The following is a 23,226-nucleotide window of genomic DNA, read 5'->3' as shown; positions in this document are numbered from 1 at the left end:
ATCTCAATTAACAATAAACAAACAAATTGTACATAGCTTTTTATAGTTTTATTCTCTATACAAAATTATACAATAAGTTAACAGCACTTCAATGGGACAGATCTTTTTTAAATATAGCATATGATTATTTAAAACATTTTAAAACTTAAGTTTTTCTAAGTAATGACCCAAAACAACCTTTTACGCTTTACTATAAACCTTCAATTTTCATTTATATAACTTTATAATTTAACCCTCTATTTTTGAACAGAGATAGCAATAGGAACATATAGAATATAAGTATATTCATCATGTGCCAAGCTTTATGCAAGAGAAGACAGAATCAGCTATCAAAAAGTTAATTAAAATCATCTACATTTCAAAAAGAATTAAAAAAAGATATTTTGTTTGGCACATAATTAGTATTATGAAGGTACAATATTACATTGTATCAACCCAGTGATGAATGAAACAAATAGCCCACACAATTGGAAAACATGGTTGAACTAGGATAAAATCCAGTAGATGTAATATTATTAGTTCTTATGACGATAAGTTGAACCTGATTTAAGCTGTGTGTTCATACTATTTTATGAAACAATTTGAAAATATTGTCTATTGAGATTTTAGAAGTTGATTGGTTTTCCACAGTATGCCATCAAATTTGCTTCTCTAAGGGCTTCTGATACAGTCTGAAAATGAAGAAACAATGCATGTAATTGTTATACAAATTTATTATGGTTGGTCTACAATTGAAATAAAATATGTATGTACATATTATTCTTTGATAAGAATAATAGTTAAGTCATTTCTGTATGGTACCATTATTCAAAGGTTTCAAAGTCTGTGATTCCACAGAGTTCATATTTTTTTATACTTACTAAATTAGACAGTGTTAAAGTTTTTAAAGTTGTTTTTTACAACAACAAAAGTAATGCACCAATTTGTATTTTTTTATTAAATTATCAAATTGAGTCAAAATCTTATCCAATAATTATCAATTCATAAAAAGTTTGAAATATTTTTTTTACTTCAAATAAGGTTCATTTTCTTAGTCAAACCTTTTCTCTAATGTGGCTAATCTCAGACTTTTAAAAAATCTCCATTGATGCCACTAAAAGGTAAAAAATCTCCATTGATGCCACTAAAAGGTAAAAAATCTCCATTGATGCCACTAAAAGGTAAAAATCTCCATTGATACTGTCACGATCCAGATGTATTTTATAGAGTTATTCACATATTTATTTAGTCGAGCTTGTATATAGATAACGATTGTGAAATTGTCGTCATGATCAGAGAATTGCACTTGCAGTCTTTGCGCAGGACGCCTATTGTTCACGGTTTATTTTATACATAGTTTTAACATACGCTTTGATGTATATATGTACGTTTGGCCTAAGTTTGGTTCACCTGTGTTTAAACGCACACTGATTAGGCTTGGCCTATTTACACACCTGTTGACTATTTTTAAATAGTGGTCAATCGAGTTCTTCGGACAAGTTTGGCTATTTTTAAACAGTGGTCAGATGATTTCTTTGGACACGTTGTCATTTCATTTCTGCTTGGGATTTTCGTGTGGAAGGATGCCACACTCGTTAGAGCATTTCATATTTGTTAGCTAAATTTAACCTACAATGGTTCTACTGTATATAGTGCATCAATTCCGAGGTAAGTGTTTTATTCTTACATATATTTACATATACTTTTCTGTATGTTACTTTGTTTATCAAATTTCCGAAACTTTCAGACTTCTGCAGATAATTTTCCATTATGTAAATTGTATAATTTAGAATATTTTGTAAACGGATTTAAAGATATGAAAACAATGTTTTATATTCAGATATTTGCGGTTTTACTAGTGAACAAGAACAAAATTGTTAATTACGGGTACATATTGAATGTACGTGATATTTATGTGTACAAGGTTCCGAATTTCCTTATGTACGTGAAACTATCATGCAAGGTTATGATATTTATTACAGTATGACACATTTTGCTACATATAAAATGTATGTAGCGTATTTATCTATGTAAATTAATAGAATATATATGTTCATTTTATGAACGTGAGATTATAGAGTTCATGTTTATGTTGCATGAACGTGCAAGTAAAAAGCATATCTAAATTGATAATCGTACTAAAGAGTTTGTACAATTATATTATTACCAGGTTCCAGCCTGCACCAGAGTTATACAATGCTGCGGTGTTAAGGAGTGGTCATACAGATTGAACGCAATCATACATGATAATTCATCAAACAACATATCTACATATTTTAGTGGAACTGTCGTGCACGATACCATAACTGTTATAACGATACCATAACCGTCATAACGATATAAAGGGAAGTAATCTGGAATATACAATACAAACTACTGAAGCTGCTGGACTATTTATTTGGACTTTAATATTTATAATAATTTGATGTATTTTTCTTCTTAATTGTTTATTTTTTTTGTTTGTTTATTAAATAATTTATTTATTCTAATCGTTGATTCTTTGGTCAATATTGTAAAATAGCACTGAAAGACTTCTCCATCCGTCCGTCCGTGACAGATACCACTAAGAGGTAAAAAAATCTCCATTGATGCCACTAAAAGGTAAAAAATCTCCATTGATGCCACTAAAAGGTAAAAAATCTCCATTGATGCCACTAAAAGGTAAAAAATCTCCATTGATGCCACTAAAAGGTAAAAAATCTCCATTGATGCCACTAAAAGGTAAAAAATCTCCATTGATGCCACTAAAAGGTAAAAAATCTCCATTGATGCCACTAAAAGGTAAAAAATATCTCCATTGATGCCACTAAAAGGTAAATACCTCTGCTAACTGTGGATGCATTTCAAAATCATGCTTAGAATAAACTATTTACAGGTATACCTTTTATTTATATATGACTTACCGGATGTGCATGACAGACTCTGGCAATATCTTCACATGATGCTCCATATTCCATGGCTAATACAGCTTCATTAATTAGTTCTCCAGCAACCTTAAAACGCAAAATATTTAACAAAATTAAGATTAATTGTTAAAGGTACTTTAAGGCTTTCCAATAGTTTACTTTTACAAAATGTGACTTGGATGGAGAGTTGTCTCTTTGACACTCATACCACATCTTCTTATATCCATATACTCTAAGCTAGGAGTCTGTAGTCCAGTGGTTGTCATTATGGTTGATGGTTGTTCATGTCATAATTGTTTTTTTTATTTTATGCTATTAGAATAAATGAGGCCATAAGTTTCTCTCTTTATGGCTTCACATTTTGTTATCCAAGGCTTTAAAGGGCTGTTTCATATTTTTTTCATTTCAGGGCATTTTATAGCAGACTATATGGCATGGGTTTTTCCCAATCTATAAGAATGAACAGTTGTCTATAATGCTGACATCATCTTCATAGCAGAGATGGGTCCAATTACTTTCAATGTAATTGATTAAATTACAATTACTTTGTCATTTGTACGATTAAATTAAATTAATGATTACATCATTTCTGAAATTATCTGATTAAATTAATGATTCTCAAGATATAGAGCAGACACAATCTTTACCATAGGACATGGGGTTGTCAACTGAAACCAAAGTTTTTGACCTTGAACTTTGCACTAGGCAGTCGTTCATAAATTATGACACACCCTCTGGTGTTGGTTCATATACATGTCAAGTATAAACTTTGAAATCATAACGGTTCTCAAGATATAGAGCGGACACAATCTTCACCACAGGACACAGGGTTGTCAACTGAAACCAAAGTTTTTTTACCTTGACCTTTGACCTAGGAAGTTGCACATACATCATGACACGCCCTCTGGTGGTGGTTAATAAACACATAAAGTATAAAGTATGAAATCATAATGGTTCTCTAGATATGGAGCGGACACAAAAGTATTACGGACGGACGGACGGACGGACGGACAGACGGACAGACTGATCACTATAGGGTACCCGCCTAAAGGCCGGGCCCTAATAAAGATATATCATAATCAAGAGTTTTTTTTGTTTGTCTTCTGACCTAGAGCTTTCATAATTGATATGTATTCCAAGTTGCAGTTTATGGAAGTTTAAATATGGATGAAATAAAATTACCAGTTAAAACTATGTTAAATTTCAATAGAAATGTTTAATCAAATTGTAAACAATATGTAAGTACTAAAAATCATTGCATTTCACATGTCCAGTCCAAATACAAAAAAAAATTGAACAACATATTTGTCCAACTTTTAATTTAGTTTGTGCTAATTAGATAAATTTTCATGTCTGATTTATCTTTTATCATATATATTTCCCTACAGCTATACTCAATTGGTAATTGCAATAAAAACAAACCTTAATTAGTCTCCTACCTGTCAATTCAAAGTTGACAAAAATCACAAAAATTAACAAAAGATTATAATTCAGGGTTAAAGAAATGTATTACTTTAATATATAACAGTTATTATCAAATATTATTATGAAGATCATTATAAAACGATGAATATACATGTATGTAAAATATCTTTTACCAAGATAAAAGGTATATAATTGTATTATATGTCTCTGCTTTGGCTAATGATGACTTTTCAATACTGTAACAGTTTATTTTTTTACTGAAGTAGACATGCTTAAAGTAACCAAACCATTTTAGTATGTTTAAAATTTATCAAATATGAATAACAAAGAGGTTCTTTTAATGACCAAAAACACAATTTTAGATTTTTTTCATTGTAATCAGAATGTAATCAAAAAGTATTCATGATTACAGGGTATTTTGAAAAGTAATTGATTAAATTAAATAACATTGTAATCAGATTTTTTGCTGATTAATGATTACACTGATTACTTGAAAAATTGTAATCAATTACAGCTGATTAACGATTACAATTACAATTACCCCAAGTCTGCTTCATAGATGGTTGTCTTAGTGACAATCATACCACATCTCCTTATTTGAATATTACTATTTATTATTGGTTTGACCTGTAGTTGTTTAAATCCTCGCTTTATGGTTTTTATGTGCAAAGAGGTCTCATAAGCAATCATATTGCAGTCCCTTATTTCTATATTGAAAACAAGTGGTCAACTGATTTTACTTTGTGTATGTGGTCCAATCTTGTGTGAGATTATCAAGTATGATTCTTTATCATGTTTATTATTTATGTATGGTGTATACTATTGTCTAATTGGTTTTAGGTATTTAGGGGGAGGGTTGGGATCCTGCTAACATGTTTAACCCACCACATTATTTATGTATGTGCCTGTCCCAAGTCAGGAGCCTGTAATTCAGTGGTAGTCGTTTGTTTATGTGTTACATATTTGTTTTTCGTTCATTTTTTTAAAGATAAATAAGGCCGTTAGTTTTCTCGTTTGAATTGTTTTACATTGTCATATCAGGGCCTTTTATAGCTGACTATGCGGTATGGGCTTGGCTCATTGTTATAGGCCGTACGGTGACCTATAGTTGTTAATTTCTGTGTCATTTTGGTTTCTTGTGGATAATTGTCTCATTGGCAATCATACCACATTTTCTTTTTTATATTTAGGTATTTAATGCAATTCTCATCATTAATGTATTTTTCATAGCGGAGGGAAAACAGATAATTTAATCTTATTAAAGATTTGATTCGAAAACACCTGCCACTTGCATGATATGATGGTGTGTAAGAAGATAAAACTTACTGATCCTATAAAATGACATCCTAGTAACCGGTCTGTTGTTTTATCTGCTAAAACTTTTACAAAACCATCTGTATCATCATTTGTTTTAGCTCTGCTGTTTGCTGCCAATGGGAATTTACCAACTTTATATTCAACTCCCTGTAAAACAAGACATATTTTAAATTAAAGTTTGTCAGGATTTTCACACTGTTTTTCTATTTCTGTACTTATTTTTTGTAAGCTAATGAAAATTACAACGAACATAACTTTCCATCAAAATAAACTTGCCAATTCTATTATATTTAAATATACACAGATTGTATTGCAATTTGTTGTTTTAAAATACCACACTTTAAACTGTGTTACTGATAGCTTTGATAGTTTAATAAACACTGAAAAGAGTCTCTTAAATCAAGAAATTAGTACAAAAATTGAAATAATAGAATTCATAATATATATTGTCATGTTTATTATGTGTTGAGGTAAACTTAATAATTACTTTAACATTATTAATAAAAATTTGTATTTTTACTGGGCTTGTTTAAAGAATTTGTGAGAACCCCAAAAATCAACACAGAACAATTTTTTTTTTCCAAAGTCACAAAATTGGTTCCATTAAAATAATAAAATTCAAAGAAAATCAAGACTTATAATTTAGTACACCAGACATTTCTTTCCTAAGAATGATCGAAGGTGCTTGATACTAAACATCAAGTAGTCCAAATCATTCAAAGTTGACAACACTGAGAACCAAAAATTAAAAAAATTATGTTTAAAGATACAAAATACAGCATTTTTACCGATTTTTGACAGAGGTAAAAAATTACCTTAGTGTTTTGATGTATTTTTACACTTTTCAAAATTAAATACAAACTAGAGGCTCTCAAGAGCCTGTGTCGCTCAACTGTATTTACTGATGCTTTGGAAATCATGAAAAATAAGGGTTAAAATCATAATTAACAGTAGATATTATAATGTTATCTAAGATAATAACAAAAAAACTGCAAAATTTCTGTAAAATTACTAACACAGGGGTAGCAACCCCACAACAGGTTGTCGGATTCGTCTGAAAATTTCAGGGCAGATAAATCTAAATCTGATGAACATTTTTGCCACCTATCAGATTTGCTTTAAATGCTTTAGTTCCAGAGATATAAACCAAAAACTGCATTTACCCCTATGTTCTATTTTTAACCATTTTGGCCATGATGATTGGAAGGTGGGGTCATCAGAATTTTTTTTAAAACTAAATACCCTAATTATGATTATGGCCAAGTATGATTAAATTTGTCTCAGTAGTTTCAGAGAAGAAAATTTTTGTAAAAGATTACAAACAAGAATGTGTCCATAGTACACAGATGCCCCACTCGCATTATCATTTTTTATGTTCAGTAGACCGTGAAATTGGGGTCAAAACTCTAATTTGGCAATTAAATTAGAAAGATCATACCATAGGGAACACGTGTACTAAGTTTGAAGTTGATTGGACTTCAACTTCATCAAAAACTACCTTGACCAAAAACTTTAACCTGAAACTTGCACTATCATTTTCTATGTTCAGTGGACCGTGAAATTGGGGTCAAAAGTCTAATTTGGCAATTAAATTAGAAAGATCGTATCATAAGGAACATGTGTACTAAGTTTGAAGTTGATTGGACTTCAACTTCATCAAAAACTACCTTGACCAAAAACTTTAACCTGAACAAACGGACGGAAGGACGGACGGAAGGACGCACAGACCAGAAAACATAATGCCCCTCTACTATCGTAGGTGGGGCATAAAAATTTATAAAAGTTGTTAATAATTGACTATAAAGGGCAATAACTCCTAAAGGAGTCGACAGACAATTTTGCGACTTGCTTGTTGATCTGACTCTGCTGAACATTATTGCTGTTTACAGTTTATCTCTATCTATAATAATATTCAGGATAATAACAAACCAGGTGCTCCGCAGGGCGCAGCTTTCAACATTCAAGCTTGATACAGCTCTGAATTTGGATTGCGATCAAATTTTTGACATACTATGGGTTTCTGACACAAAACAAATGTCAAGATCTTACAAATCTATTGCGCAATATTGTGCAATTGAAGATTTCTTCTTTTAACTTTTCAAAAATTTGGAATTTAAGAAATTTGAAAAAAAAAAATTGAAAACAACAACCACCCCCTTTTTTTTGGTAATTAGTGCAAAGCCTGACATTTCTTTATACATAATATACAAGTAGTGTAAGGGAGGTAAATCTGAACATTAAATGTTTTAGAATTACCTCCCTTACACTGCTTTTAAATTGTCTTAATTGTCCATTGACCAGAAATACCTAGTTTTTCCCCTTTTTTGCCCCTAACTCCGAAACACTTTGAGCCATAATCCCCCAAAGTCAATACTAACCATCCCTTCATGGTTTTGAAACTTGTGATTTAATTTCAGAGAGATTCATACACTTAAACATAAATCAATGTTTAAAATTTACAAAAATGATTATTTTGGGCCCCCTTTTTGGCCCCTAATTCATAAACTATTGGGACCATAACCCCCCAAATCAATCCCAACCTCCCTTTAGTGGTATTGAACCTTCTTGTAAAAATTTATAGAGATCCATACACTTAAACACAAGTTATTGTCTGTAAACTAGAAAATTGCTTCTTTTATGCCCTTTTTTCCTACATATTCCAGAAAATTAACCCCAAACTGAATCCCAGCATTCCCTGTGTTATATGGTCACTTGTGGTACAATGTCAGAGAGATCCATACAGTTACAAACAAGTTATTGTCTTGCAACTAGAAAAATGCTTGTTTTTGGCCCTTCATTCCTAGACTGTTTGCCCAATAACCCCTTAAAATAAATTCCAACCTTCTTCTTATGGTATTAAACATTATGGTACAATTTCAGAACAATTGAAATACTAATACACAACTTTTTGTCCTGAAACTAGATAAATGTTGTTTTTGGCCCCTTGGGCCCCTAATTCCTTAACCTTTGGGACCATAACCCCCAGCTTCCTTTTGTGGTTATAAACATTGTGTTAAAATTTTATTGATTTCTTTTCACTTTTTCAAAAGTTATTATTCGGAAACAATCTGTCTTTGGACGACGCTGACGACGAAGTGATACCAGTATACAACCAAATTTTTTTAAATTTTTGCGGTCGTATAAAAACTGCAAAATTTCCATTAAATTACCAATTAAGGGGCAGCAATATGAACAATACAGCATATTCAAACTAACATTACCTCCTCTTTCAGTTGCTCCTCATTTTTACCAACCCATGCAACCTCTGGATGAGTATATATTACTGATGGGACATTATTATAGTCTAAGTGTACAGCTCCACCACAAATGCCCTCAACACATAAAATACCTGAAAAATAATTTGAGGATTGATAGTAGATGAACACCAACACTGACAGCAAACCATAAACCAAAGCAGTCAGACAAAAAATCTGTGTAAAAACCCTAATTTGTATTTTTTTTAAAGTTAAAATCATAAGGAACATATAAACTAAGTTTCAAGTTGATTTGACCACAACTTCATGGAACAGAACTGTAAACCAAAACTTATATGTAACGGATAACGGACGCAATCCACTCACGACAACATCATGTCTATTTCTTTTAAAAACAGAAAATAAAAAACTAAATGACCAAAAAATTAGAAAAAAAAATGTTTTTGATTTTTTTTTTTACATTATTATCTCCCTTGTCAAACACATTAAATGACTGTAAAAAATATTCATTTTAGTTTAGAATCTTCTTTTTTTTTGCTCTCATATAAATTATATCAATTGCAATTAAATTTAATTTGCAATGAAACTTGACATTTTTATTGTCAATATATTAAAAATATGAAAATTTATAACAATGTTTTGCAAGACTTCTTTTATTTGTCATGTTTTAATACAGACCTTCATCTTCAGCTTTATGAGCTAACATAGGACCATGGATACAGTCTCCAATAGCAAAAATACTGAAATAAACAATTGTAATATTAATAGTAATTCACATGTAAGATCTCTAACTTCGCTTCTGTTTGAAAAGACCCGTTTTCTGTTTTCGATCTTGTGTTTTGTATATTATTGGATGTCTATTTGAGTCTTTTTTTATTTTGCCATGGCATTGTCAGTTTATTTTCCACTTGATAGTTTAAATCTCCGTTTGGTATCTTTGGCCTCTTTTATATCAGGTGGAAGAAAACTAGATGTGAAAAGGAAATGCTGACAAGTATTCCCGTATTCAAAAATAAACTATTACACACAAAATGTATAGGCGTTGAACGTTTTTCAGAAAATATTTTGGACATTCATTTTAGACATAATATTTTAAAAGATGATTCTTTTTTCGTTGTTTGGATAGCACTGTTCTAAGTGTACCAATTAATATAGCTTAATTTTAACTGTTTCTATATATACATTATTCTTAAAAATAATCACTAAACTGTTCATTGGTTTGGAATCTGTCATTTTCTACGATTAGTATGTAACAAAAAAAGTATGGACATACCTAGGAACAGAAGTCTGAAACCTCTCATTTACTTCTACCCTTCCTCTATTGTCAGCCTTCAATCCAACACTTTCTAAACCAATGTTATTTGTATAGGGTCGTCTTCCTATACACACCAGTAACGTATCACAGTCGATCTGAAATTAACATGTTTCAGAAAGTGGAATTCATTCTCAAACGGAAGGTACATTTTAAATATCTCAATAAAAATTTGAAGCTTTTGCAATTATTTTGAGATAAGCTTGAAAATCTATACATAAATGTATGTATGCTTCATTAATTTATTGTGTTTTTTTTATGTTAGCTAAAGAATGTCTTGATATTGTATTATGCTCTTTACGAAACCATTAAATAGAAATAAAACATATATTCTCCTTCTTCTTCTCTTATATCCTCTTATCCTATACTAACTTCCATCATTGCAATATTTTCTAAAAATTGAACTTTATGAAATATTTCCATCCAGATTATTTCAATATAACTACACCTTACCTCTTCCTTCTTCTGGTTTTTAACACCTTCTACAGAAACTTTGATATTGTTTCCATCTATTGAGGCACCTATAACTTTGGTATCAAGTTTAAATTTAAGTCCTTGTTTTTGTAAAATTCTCTGGAAATTTTTCGATACGTCCATATCAATGCCCATACCACCTACATGACCTAAGAATTCCACACATGTGACCTGTGCTCCTAATCTTTGCCAGACAGAGCCCTGTAGAAGTTATAAATTCTATTAATTATTATTCATCATGTAAATCAGCACCACCAGACAGTTCAAATAATTTTCTTTGAACTAACATGCCAGCAAATAAAACTAATGCAATATGTTTTCTTAAACATTACCATCATTTTCTTTTAAAATACATTGTATCTGAAAACATGGATTAGTTAAAAGAAAGAAAATAAATACCTGTATATCCAGAGCTCCAGATAAGCTGCGTATTTGCGTGATCACGCAATACAAATGATAAAAAACCCAATGCAATTGCCCATTGCAGGGTTCAAGAACCCAATTAGTTCAAAGGAAAACCCAATCATATGCCAAAACCATGAGTGCTCAACCCTTTTATTGGCTACCATTTTCGTTATTTACCCTTATCTGTTTAGTCGTCACGTAAATCTATTTGTATAATATTTATAATTGGAAATGTCCTTTTGTTCTAAAAATAGATCCCTGCATCAAGTAGCTGAAATGGGTCCCTGCTGGAATTTTCCGTTGCCCAAAGGTACACATGTTTTTGAAAACATTTCGATCTTCTCGGCGTTTATCCAATTAGCGTGTGTCATTTTGACATAATTTTTTCGAATTCCTCGGGATTTATCATAACATACATTGAATTAAAACGAAAGTGAATGTCCGATAAAAATATTGAATAGAAGCATATTTTCAGCTTCTTTTGAATAGCTGAGGGAAAGTTATGATGATAACAAGACTCAGCCAGTGATTTTAGGAAGCGTCCATCTAACGCACGGGCGTGTTTGTGTAACTTAACGAGAACATTGCTAATAAACACGGGGTTTCGTCAAAAACAAACTCAGTTGGAAAAAGTGAAAGGCCAAATCATGATATGTAGTTGGAAAGCATCGGAAACCAAAAGTTCTAATAAGGGATCACTTAACCCAGATTTATGTAAATTGAATAAAACAAAAACATTCAAGTATAGTTAGAGTTTATATACTATTTTTTTTCATTTTACGGTTAATGAGTGATAAAAAATTCTGAGATGAGTGCCTGTGAAAACACATATCCATTTTTTACAGTTTATATAAGTTGTGAGAAAATACAAAACTAGCAGAAGGTTTGAAACTGGACACAAATTAAACCTACAATTGCTCTTCAGTGAATAAACCAAATAAGATAGCTAGCACGTATACAAAGAAAGAAACATATTTAAGATGGAAAAACATCTGGGGTTGATATTGCCTAAATATTCAATATTGTGTTGATGTAAAAACCCAATACATTAAGGAGCTTGGTGGTGAAAAACCCAATTTGATATTAACTTGAGGGGTGAATTTGAATTGATAATGCAATAAAAAACTTAATCACCCAATTACATAAGAAAATGGTGGGTAAAAACCCCAATTTGTGAATTCTTATCTGGAGCTCTGATATCTGAACCCAACATGATCCAAAGTTTGAACTTAACAAATGGTAATCATATTTTCTACATGTATATCCTTTAATTTCAAAATACATCATGTACAATTTTTGGGGGAAAGAGTAAATATAACAAAAAAAGAAAAATGCAAGATGTTCCTATAAACATACAGTAAATGGTTTAATAAGATTACTGACAGAAATAAACAAATACATTAAAACACAGAATACTATTGATATTGAACGGCAAATCCTAGAAAAAACCTGATAAAACAGCAATAATTTAGCATTATTTTGACTTGATTACATGTGAAATAAGCATATTTTTGATTTGGTAAGGTTGTTTGGTTTTTATTTGTATCTTACCAGTTCCACTCCAATGACACCAGCTCCTATAACTATCATTTTTTCTGGTACCTTTTTCAAGGACAGAGCACCTGTTGATGACACAACTTTTTCTTCATCTATCTATGAAATATTCAAAATATTAAAGACAAATGCTATAACAAGATAGAACTGTCTTTCATTTACATATTTTCAAATAAAAAATGAAACAATTAAAGCACTTTTGGTACAATGTCTGTCTACAGTTTTAAGTAATTTCTTTTAATTAAAATGTATGATGTATATAAAACACTTTGGCCATATCTGAGTAAAATATCAGCAATTAAAAAGACTTTTCTGATAGATGTATTATGTAACAAGAATATGTCCACAGTACACACAGTATCATTTTCTATGTTCAGTGGACCGTGAAAATAAGGCAAATTAACAGTGTGAGATCCAGTCTAAGCATAGTTGAACAAATGGTCCAGTAAAATCGCAACACTGAGATTCTGTATAGGAGCCAAAATTTTAATCCAGATAAAACAAAGTATTATAAAATTAATTATGTTGTGTTTCACTGAAGGAGACTAAGCTAACATTTCTAGTTTTTGACCTTTATAATATTTTATAATAATAATCTATCCACTTATAATGAGTTCAAGTTACTCTGTACTTTAAAAAATCCCATCAGTATGATATTGTTCTAGTTTATGTCATTATGATATATTTCTATTATGAATTACAATATGCGTTGAACCATAAACGTCAAAATCATTCAATCGCGTAGTAGAATTTACTATTTGTGGATTTATATAAATTTTTTATATAACTTTTGGACTATTTTTAATCTCTGTCTATTTCTGAAATTTATTCTTACATACTTTTGATTTTTTAACCCTATATGCTAACATTGCCTATGTAAATTTTAAAGTTGTGTGCATGCACATTGAACGACAAATTTATGTGACGTATAAAATTTTCTGACGTCAGACACACAAATCAATGAATGTGTTTGTAGATAGATGTTTTTGTGTTCTGTTAAATTGTCCCATTTAAAATTGTTATACGATGATGACTGATGTACCCATATTTTGACTATTTATTTATTGTCTGTTAAGTTAACGCATTAATGTAAATATAACGGAATTTGATGAGACTGTCATCAAAGTGAGAGGGTTAGCGCTATAAAACCAGGTTTAATCCACCATTTTCTACATTTGAAAATGCCTGTTCCAAGTCAGGAATATGACAGTTCTTGTCCATTTGTTTTTGATGCATTTTGTTATTTGAAATTGCCATGTGATTATGGACTTTCCAAATTGATTTTCCTCTAAGTTCAGTATTTTCGTGATTTTACTTTTTATAATAAATGACATACCTCTATTCCAGGGAATGGTGTAACTTCAGACCCAGTTGCAATCATTATATTTTTGGTGCTTATCTTTTCTTCTGTACCATCACTTTTGACAACTGTTACTTCATTTGGACCACTTATTTTACCATAACCTGGCACATGTGTTACCTGAATAAAAGAAGGATGATAAATATCATGAACATATAACAGGCTATTATTTGAACTTGGAATTATTTTCAATTATGGAATTTGCATTATTTCTTGTATTAGAAATTTTTAATGAATTCTATGTTTATTCTGTATTATAATGTTCTGTGCCGCGCACAACACTTTCTATTACAAAGAAGATAGCACATTTTCAATAGAATGTATTGTGCCGCGCACAACACTATCTATACAAAATACACTGTGTGGAAAGTGTTATGCTCCCCTCAAAACATAATAATACAAAATAAACATGGAATTTATAAAAAAAAATCCAACACAAGAAATTATGTAAATTCCATAATCAAAAATAATTCCAAGTTCAAATAATAGCCTTTTGTATGCATTTTATAATGTTTGAATGTTCTGAAGAAACCATGTTAATGTTGAAGATTTAAGTTTTTTATCCTACATTGATCTTTTGATGTGGTCCCTTAAAGAAAAGAAATATCACCCTGCCAATAAATTTGAATTTAATAATAATCTTGAGGTTGTTGTGATCATAGAAAAGTCTGAGCTCTTTGAATTTTGCCATGAATTATCAAAGGGACACAACTCAAGAATAATATAACATAAGAGAGAAAGATCTTCATTGCCATCAATCATCACTGTCAATTGCATAAATCTAGAACAAAATGTAGACAGCTCATCACAATACTAACTGTAAATTAATGAATAAAATGCTGTCTTAGCTATATAGGTATAAAGTGTCATTAAAAAAAAACACTGTGATTAATAACCAAAGTTCACTGAGGTAGTACTTTGACATTTTTTTAATGGAGATATAAACATCAAATTTATGTTTTTGGTAAATACATTTCACCCTAGCACCACTAAAATCCTACTGAAAAAAGGGACACAGCATATCAATTCATGACACAAATACTGATGAATATGCAAAAAACATTGGTACCACAGTCAAAATTTAACTCATCTAAGAGTTGTAGACAACTTAGTTAGGATTAATGAGAGTCTACTATAACTATTTATGAATTTTCTAAGATTTAAAAAAAACATATATGTAAATCTACATTTTCATTATTTTGAAATGTTATAATATACCTGTACTTATTTTACAATAGACATTACCTTATTTTGTTTAAAGAGATGTGCTATTCCTCCTGTCAGGGCTTTTACTGCTTTTGTTTTTTGTCCCATCATTTGATCAAGATTCAACTTGACACTTTCAACTATAATTAAAAATAATTCTGCACATTTGAAAAATAACAATCGTACAAGTTTGAAAAGAAATCCGAAACTAATCAGACTCAATGCATATAAATAATCTATTTAATTTTTTGATTGACTTATTTTCATATGTGAAAATTCTTATTATTAGAATATCAGAATGAATTATCATTTGATCCTTTAATTTAGTGTTTATATAATGAAAGAGGATAAAAATTGTAAAAAGTGTCATGGAAAAGTAGGAGACAAACATTCGTGTTGAATTTAGAAAAAAAATATTCTTCTGGATATATATCAGTGTTCTCCCCAGGGCCTTTCAGCATCATAATAATGTGATGCTATAATCTTAAATGTGATGATATCTGAATTGATTTTCTTATAGATTGTGATGCTATAACTTTTAGAAACAAGATGGTATTTTAAATTCCCCTTTTTACTAGGATGCTATATGAAATATCTTTGGAAAACACTGTATAATATGGTTACTTTTACAAAATTTATACTTAAAAGTTAAAATCTAAAAAATATACTATAAATTGTTTCATAAAATAATTTTTGACATGCTTTAGCAACTTTCATGAAATATTTTTCATTTATTTTACTTTGTTTCATATCAAACTATCTTTATATGCTATCAAGAAACCAAAATTTAGTCCTGCTTAGCAGTTATATTAAGTTTATCTCTCAATACTCTATTATTTAAAAAAAAAACCAACATGTTAGTCTTTTAAATGCAGAAGGTTTGGTACAGAAAAGACCAAATTATTGTTGGACTTCATTGTTATTATTTCAATATTCTCATCGTTGAAGGCTGTACAGTTGCCTATAATTGCTTAAATTCATTTCATTTGAACTATGGTGGAAAGTTGTCTCACTGGCAATCATACCACATCTCCTTATTTTTATACTTAAATGACTTATGTAAATATAAAAATAAAATCTTCTGAATCACTAATTATATGTTCACAACTTACATTCAATGCCTCTAGTTTTGAGATCTTTACCAGCAGCCATATAATATAAATGTGAGTTGTTGAGTAATGCTTTTGATGGTATACACCCAACATTCAGACAAGTTCCTCCTAATGTCTCATTTTTCTCCACACATACTGTCTAAGATAAAAAAAAAAATTCATAAGAATTAAGCATACATAACAGAACATTCTTTAGGAAATTTGGTATTATAAATGGTGGCAACTCTTTGATTATTAGTCGCTGTCAAATTAATAAATTTATTTTGGGGTTTCCTGTTTTGTTGTGTTGCTGTTTTCTTGGTGTTAATTACCCCACATTGCCTTTTAAATTCATATATAGTTTGTAATAAAGACTTTTCTTCAAATTCAAAATACTTACAATATACATGATATATAGAAAGCAAGTCTTAATAAAGTTTGGTAAATTTGTCCTCAATTTGAAAGTATAGCATTCATACTTATTATTTGGAAAATGAGATAGCACCTGTTTCTGACAAAAATGTGTTTTCAAATAAACAAATTTGTTTTGTAAACCTTGCTTACTTTAAGGCCCAGCTGTGCAGCTTTAATGGCAGCAACATAACCTCCAGGTCCAGACCCAATCACAACTAAGTCATTATCAGCTGAAATATATGAAAATAAATATATGTTTAGGGAACATATACAACGTATAAGGCACAACTGTTTTATTCATTTATGTAGATTGTTCTGAAATTACAAAAGTTAATCTTGCATTTTTATCCATTCCCTTAAAAACACAATTATAAATGCATGCAATAAGTCCTGAATTTACAGTATTCAATTTTATTGCATAGCAATTTACTATTTCCCACAGAAAGTAACCAAAAGTTGGCGTGCAATAAATTCTAATATTGCACTAGTGCAATAAATCTTCAAAAATTCATGATGTCTTCAACTACAAAATCTTAGTTTAAACCAATTTTTACTTTCAAATATTATATTGCTATACAATAAAAGGGTTATTGCATGAATAATGGGGAATATTGTCCATCGTAGAACATATATTGCACTGGCAAGCTCATGCAATATAAAATTCTACTCAGGACAATATTCCCCAATATTCATACAATAACCCTAAAATATATTACATTCCACCAACCAAAAAAAACCAAGAGCTGCATGATTTTCTTTTATGAACAATGCAGTGCATGTCAAAATAAAAGCTGCAATTTTAACAAATGGGAGACAGCTCATGTTTGGTGAAAAGGGAAACTATTAACTATACAGAAATTTTACACTAAATATAACCAGCTGTTTAGTGTTATATATATATATCTTTAAAATACTGGTTAAAGAAATCATAACAGAGTGCACTGGCTGGTCATCATCAATAGATCTGTTTTTATTTGCCTGGCTTTAAAGTAATTAAGCACGATATTTCAGTTCTTATTTTATATTTAATCAATTACATATATACTTTGATGGCACAAGTCGACAACTCTCAGTTTTGGCTACATGTGCTGCTGTTCTTATCTATCAAGTCATGAATAGTGAAAAGTCAGCAGGCATGTTAAAACTGCATACTAAAAATTAACTGACAAGTGCAGTTATTAACTGAATGTGCACTGCAACTTGCAAAGTCTATAAACATCATTTTTTCCAATGAATGTAAATCTGGGGCTCCTTTCACAAAAACATCTTATGACAAAACTAAGTCTGACATAATTCATATAGTACATGTGTATGTGTCCCATGACTCACTATTTTTCTCACAAGATTTTTAGTGAAATGAGTTACTGTGTTTGAAGCCCTTACCATTTTATTGATTTTATATTTCGTAAACAAAACCAAGATGTCTACAGATCTTACTATTGCATATCTACTGTACATTACCTTCACTGGCATAAGATCTGTTCTGTGATACAATCAGACATCTCACAACTTTACTTGATGATCCCTAAAGTTAATTTTTATATTTTAGTGCCACAATACATTAGTTATACACATACTGGGAAAAAAATTAAAATTTACATTATACAATCAAATGAAGGTAAACATATATATATATATTATCACTGTCACTTTGAGATGAAAAATAGCAATAAAAGCAATGTTCCTTTGCTTTTAATGTGTAAAAGCTTTTGGAAGTGCATGAACTGATTTTGTGTCATGGATGGATAACCTATATTTTTTTTTTTTATTATAATAAAATTGAGAATGGAAATGGGGAATGTGTCAAAGAGACACCAACCGGCCTATAGAAAAAACAACAGCAGAAGGTCACCATCAGGTCTTTAATGTAGCGAGAAATTCCCGCACCCGGAGGCGTCCTTCAATTGGCCCCTAAACAAATATGTACTAGTTCAGTGATATTTTATATTTATTATATAAAAATAGTTTATTATACATGTACAAAAATCCTTTAAAGCTATTGGTGATTTTTGTTCAATTTATTGAATATTGACCATGACTTTCAGTGTAACTGTAATAATTATAATGACATATAATTATGTATGTCTTTCCATACTGTCCCCCAAAAAATAAGTAAATATTGTGTGATTAAAAGTAATTATAGAGATCAATATCTTATGGTAGCATTTGAAAATAGAATATTTTGATACTGTGAAAGTACTTTAATTCGTTTGTATCAATTTTCGTGGTAAGAGCAACATTCACATGTTCGTGGGGTTTTAAACTCATGGATTTGAGTATATTCTCAAAACAATCAAAAATGAAAAAATTGAAGCCATTAGAAACGAAGGTTACAAATTATCTGGATTAAAGTAAACATTGACCTGTGTAAATCGAAGTGTTCATACTAATTAACCCGAGATAGAGTGATCAACAGATTAAAGACCATTAAAAGTGTTAATTAAGCCATCCACATGTCACCTTATAGAAAACAGTTACATCAACAAATGTTATTAACGTATCTTGAATTGTAAAACAATTCTTATCAAAAGCAAGCCCAGCATGAAATTATTATTTCCCATACCGACGAGAATTACGAGGATATAAAATGAACACTTTATCATAGCATATCAATACCAGAAATCCGACTTTCTTCGATCAAAATATTTTTTGATGAGAAATAAAGATCAAAAGTTGTACAGTTTAGGTTTTTAAAGATGAAATAGGTATAATACTGTCTGCAATTGACATTGTTGTTCATGAAGCGTTTGCCTTGTGACTACTGTTAAAGTATTCTCAGATTTGGCAATACTTAATATATTCTCTACATGTACATCATATCAGTAGTCAAACATACTGGTGGATCTTTCGATGTCGTGATTTGGACAACGGTTATTTATTTTGTTGGACATTTAAATATGTGGATAAAGTCATCCACGAAAATTAGTTCCCCTCGAATAAAAGTACTTTCACAGTACTTGATTTATTAATGTGATAATATCATTTTTATGAAGCCAAATAAGAAAGGTGAATATTGATGCCCTTAAATCATGAAAATGGATGGCTATAGATCTAGGTCCATTAACGATAGAATGATAGATAGGTTTAATTTGTTACAATTTGAGAAAGAGTTTATACTTCATTTTCATCACCATGTTGAAGGTCTATGTGCACAAAAACCTTCATAAATCAGCAAAATTCAACTTGTTAACCCTTTCGCCGATGAGTCCCGGTTTACCGGGATTCACGCTTCAGACAACTGACGATGAGTCCCGTTTTACCGGGATCGGAATACATCTTTTATGTTTCCCGCTTAAAACAGTGCAAACATGAGTTATCTTTCTTTGATGAATACCCGTATGAAAGTATAAACATGGCGCTTCCGTTTGTTGAAAACCGTGTCAAAATCAGACGAAATTTACGGAATTTACGAGAATTTGAAATGAGGGAACATTTTTTTTGAAAGAATTGAAGCCAAACTAGTATACTTTTTTGACATAAAATGTCGTTTTATGTACAAAACACTTGGAATGGACATCGTTCAGTGTGAGGAATTTGTACAGCCTCATAAAATTTTTCAAAAGTTTGCCGTTTTGGGTTAAAAAATTACGATTTGGGGTCAAAGAGCAGAATTTTGAGAATTTCACCTAGATAATGCCGAAAATTTGAAAATTTGAATATTTTATGAGGAAAAAATTATCAAAACATGAATAAAACTGTGAACATGGTGTTAGTGAATGAAATAAATACACAATTAACTACAAACAAGTTTTTATTGACATTTTTTATGAAGATCTCCCACTTGAGCAATAGTATCCAGGGAAGCCATCGTCTCAGAGTAGCTTCTGTCTGGGCAGCAATCGGTGAAAGGGTTAAATTGACAAATACATTTTACAAAAAGTTTTTTTCTGAACAATTCTAATTTACTTTAACCTTAAACTTCCTTAATTCATCACTACAATCTATAATGGATCCATATCAGACTTGGTTGTATTTGGTTTGTCAAGTAAAAAAATCAGCCATTTCCAAAATGACTGACAAGGGAAATAACTCAAATCTTGAATTACATCAAAACTTTTCTATTTGAATTTGTCCTTTCACTTCTTTGACTTAAGGCCCCTTCACAGTTATTTCAGCCATATAAAGGCCTACAAATGTATTATAATAAACCCCTGATCATGATTGTGCTGTTGATATTCTGAGATTCTGTAATGATTACCATGTTATTACAGTGGGTCTCATTGGGGTCTAAGCATGACACGGGATTACTGATTTATTGTAAGCGTGACATGTGAAAATCAAATTATTGTGCCATGAAAACAGGAAATGAAGTCTAGTGGGACACAGGAAATAACAAAAAAAATGAAAATTACGTACCTAGTCATAGTATATTATAAGTTGGATACCGGAAACTGACAAAACAGTAAGCGGGATCCGGGATCAGAACCCTCCAATGAGACCCCCATTACAGAGCTTTAGAATTGACAAGAAACAAGTGAACTTTTAATTGAAGATTTAGAGAGAACCATGCACATGTTTATAAGCAGGATATTACAACGTAGACATTATATACACAGTATCTGACATATATGCATTCACCCATGTTTATTGTGTGTTACATTTCACCATTCCCATTGAAAAAAAACCAAAAGGTACAAATTCATATTACACACTAAATCATATGATTTGACTATATATCTGATAATCTGTACTATTGGCAGTATTGCATAAAATATATGGTGTATTCTAGCTGTCAAGGTCATGAATCTATATGATGTATATAGGCAAGATAATTATCTATGTGCGTTACAAATATTTGCTTTTGAATATGTCTCTTGCTGAATGAAAGTCACCTTGATTCAACCGAAATCGCTATACTGTATAACATTATGACATTTATCATACATGTGTATTGCATAAAAATAAAAATAATAAAAAAACAATGTCCTAGCTAGGATAATGAGTGTTATTGGCCAGTCTGGTGATATCTTTATCGATGACTGGTATTACAAAGATAACATTACTGTATGTGTTTACCTTTAAGAAAGGCAACGACTTTTGTGAGAAGGTAGAAAGCATATTTTGCTGAATGTGGTCTGCTTCTGAACTTGAGGTACACCGGCTACAGGTGTCGCTACAGTCGACTTCCGGTGACAACTTCCGGAAGGGACGTTCCCCGTGTCATCTGCAACACCTGAGAATAAAAATGTTCAGAAAGTTGCTAAATAGAAAAGACGAAAAGGTTAACAAATTAAAACCAACTTGCTATGTCCACACCAAACTATTTTTCATGTGTTATTAACTGCTATCAAATACCAAGAAAGGAAAAGAAACGTCCAAAATAGGAACTATTTACCATTTCGGCATTTGCCTTCTCTGACAGGGCTCCTGTGTTGATTCTTTTTCCAACAATATAAATTTTTCCACAATCCAAGTGATGTAAAGATTTAATTTTATGCTTCACTATATCAAATTATGGATCTCCTGTAGTTGGTGCTTGCAATACTGGTATACTTGTATAAATGTGTGCAATACCAGGGGAGTTTGAAAATGTTTAAATGAAATCTTTAGCAAATTTTATAAATATGCCAAACTCAACTACTGTGAATTCATTATTATTCGTTGGATACCAATTTTCTTGGGTACAGGTGAACCATAAATGTTCAACGAATTACAAATTTAATATTACCTTTGTTACATCTTCTGACTTTGGACTCTGGCTTCTATTGAACTGAATTTTAATGTGTGTATTGTTATGCGTTTACTTTTCTACATTGGCTAGAGGTATAGGGGAAGGGTTGAAATCTCACAAACATGTTTTACCCTGCCACAATTTTGTGCCTGTCCCAAGTCAGGAGCCTCTAGCCTTTGTTAGTCTTGTATGATTTTTAATTTTAGTCTCTTGTGTATGATTCAGAGTTTAGAATGACGTCCATTATCACTGAACTAGTATACATATTTTAAGGGGTCAGCTGAAGGACGCCTCTGGGTGCGGGAGTTTCTTGCTACATTGAAGACCCATTGGTAGCCTTCGACTGTTGACTGCTCTATGGTCGGGTTGTTGTCGCTTTGACACATTCTCAATTTCATTTGTATACAGAGATTATACTAAACCATGAAATGAAATATTCACGAAGATGCAAGTTTCCCTCAATCCACAAAAATTGATACCATCGAAAATAAATGAATCCACAGTATCACCTAAGAGGAGGGATAGGACCTTTATCATGACTTCGGGATCAGGTGTTTTTAAACTTGGGATTACTGGATCGACTCTTTCGTGATCCAGGAATTCTTTTTTCTAATTTCGGGATTGCAGGATTTAAAATTATTTAAATTCTAGACCTCAGGATTTCTTGTTTATAACCCTGGGATTTCAGGATGAGGACCCCCTCCTGCCCCCTTTAACCATATTTCAACAATTTACACTCTTTCATTCACCAAAAGGATGCATAAATGCAAGCTTGATTTTTGTATCCACAGTTTGTTAATTGTTTTTAAAGTGTTGGATAAAATTTGAGAAAAAAAACATTTGTTTAATGAATTTCAGTTTTCAAAAAGTCTGAAACTTGGTGAAAACTGTCATCAT

General features: G+C 30.9%; 2 protein-coding genes across 9 annotated transcripts in view; one reads left to right on the top strand and one right to left on the bottom strand.

The window, feature by feature from the left end:
- Positions 1-33: 33 nt before the first annotated feature.
- On the bottom strand, positions 34-21,807 carry LOC139484159 (dihydrolipoyl dehydrogenase, mitochondrial-like). The gene is made up of 14 exons (XM_071267893.1): positions 21,675-21,807; positions 18,120-18,183; positions 16,809-16,888; positions 16,266-16,404; positions 15,193-15,293; positions 13,924-14,067; positions 12,585-12,686; positions 10,608-10,829; positions 10,116-10,252; positions 9,521-9,582; positions 8,849-8,976; positions 5,637-5,774; positions 2,883-2,972; positions 34-671 (listed from the first exon to the last, which is right to left on the bottom strand). Exons 1-14 carry the CDS (start codon positions 21,714-21,716, stop codon positions 606-608), a joined length of 1,515 nt encoding a protein of 504 aa, XP_071123994.1. The 5' UTR covers positions 21,717-21,807; the 3' UTR covers positions 34-605.
- LOC139484108 (early endosome antigen 1-like) overlaps positions 21,780-23,226 on the top strand; it is a 62,442-nt gene continuing 60,995 nt past the window's right edge. For 5 of the 8 annotated variants that reach the window (XM_071267847.1, XM_071267859.1, XM_071267839.1 and 2 more), the window contains exon 1: positions 21,782-21,879. In XM_071267847.1, the coding sequence (XP_071123948.1) occupies positions 21,844-21,879 (36 nt within the window). In that variant the 5' untranslated portion in view covers positions 21,782-21,843. Of the gene's footprint in view, positions 21,880-23,226 lie in introns of all 8 variants that reach the window. The other 3 variants (XM_071267884.1, XM_071267871.1, XM_071267877.1) reach the window with 1 other exon arrangement.

This window comes from Mytilus edulis, chromosome 1 (genome assembly GCF_963676685.1).
Source record: "Mytilus edulis chromosome 1, xbMytEdul2.2, whole genome shotgun sequence".
Taxonomy (NCBI): Eukaryota; Metazoa; Mollusca; class Bivalvia; order Mytilida; family Mytilidae; genus Mytilus; species Mytilus edulis.
The sequence above is the reverse complement of the archived record's forward strand: the minus strand, read 5'-3'. Positions and strand labels throughout refer to the sequence as shown.

Bases quoted from the DNA above. Each gene is read 5' to 3' on its own strand.
- LOC139484159 (XM_071267893.1), bottom strand. From the start codon at position 21,716: ATGCTTTCTACCTTCTCACAAAAGTCGTTGCCTTTCTTAAAG. The intron at 18,184-21,674 runs GTAAACACATAC...AATTAACTTTAG, and splicing joins AGTCGTTGCCTTTCTTAAAG to GGATCATCAAGTAAAGTTGT. The intron at 2,973-5,636 runs GTAAGTTTTATC...TTGCGTTTTAAG, and splicing joins GATGTCATTTTATAGGATCA to GTTGCTGGAGAACTAATTAA.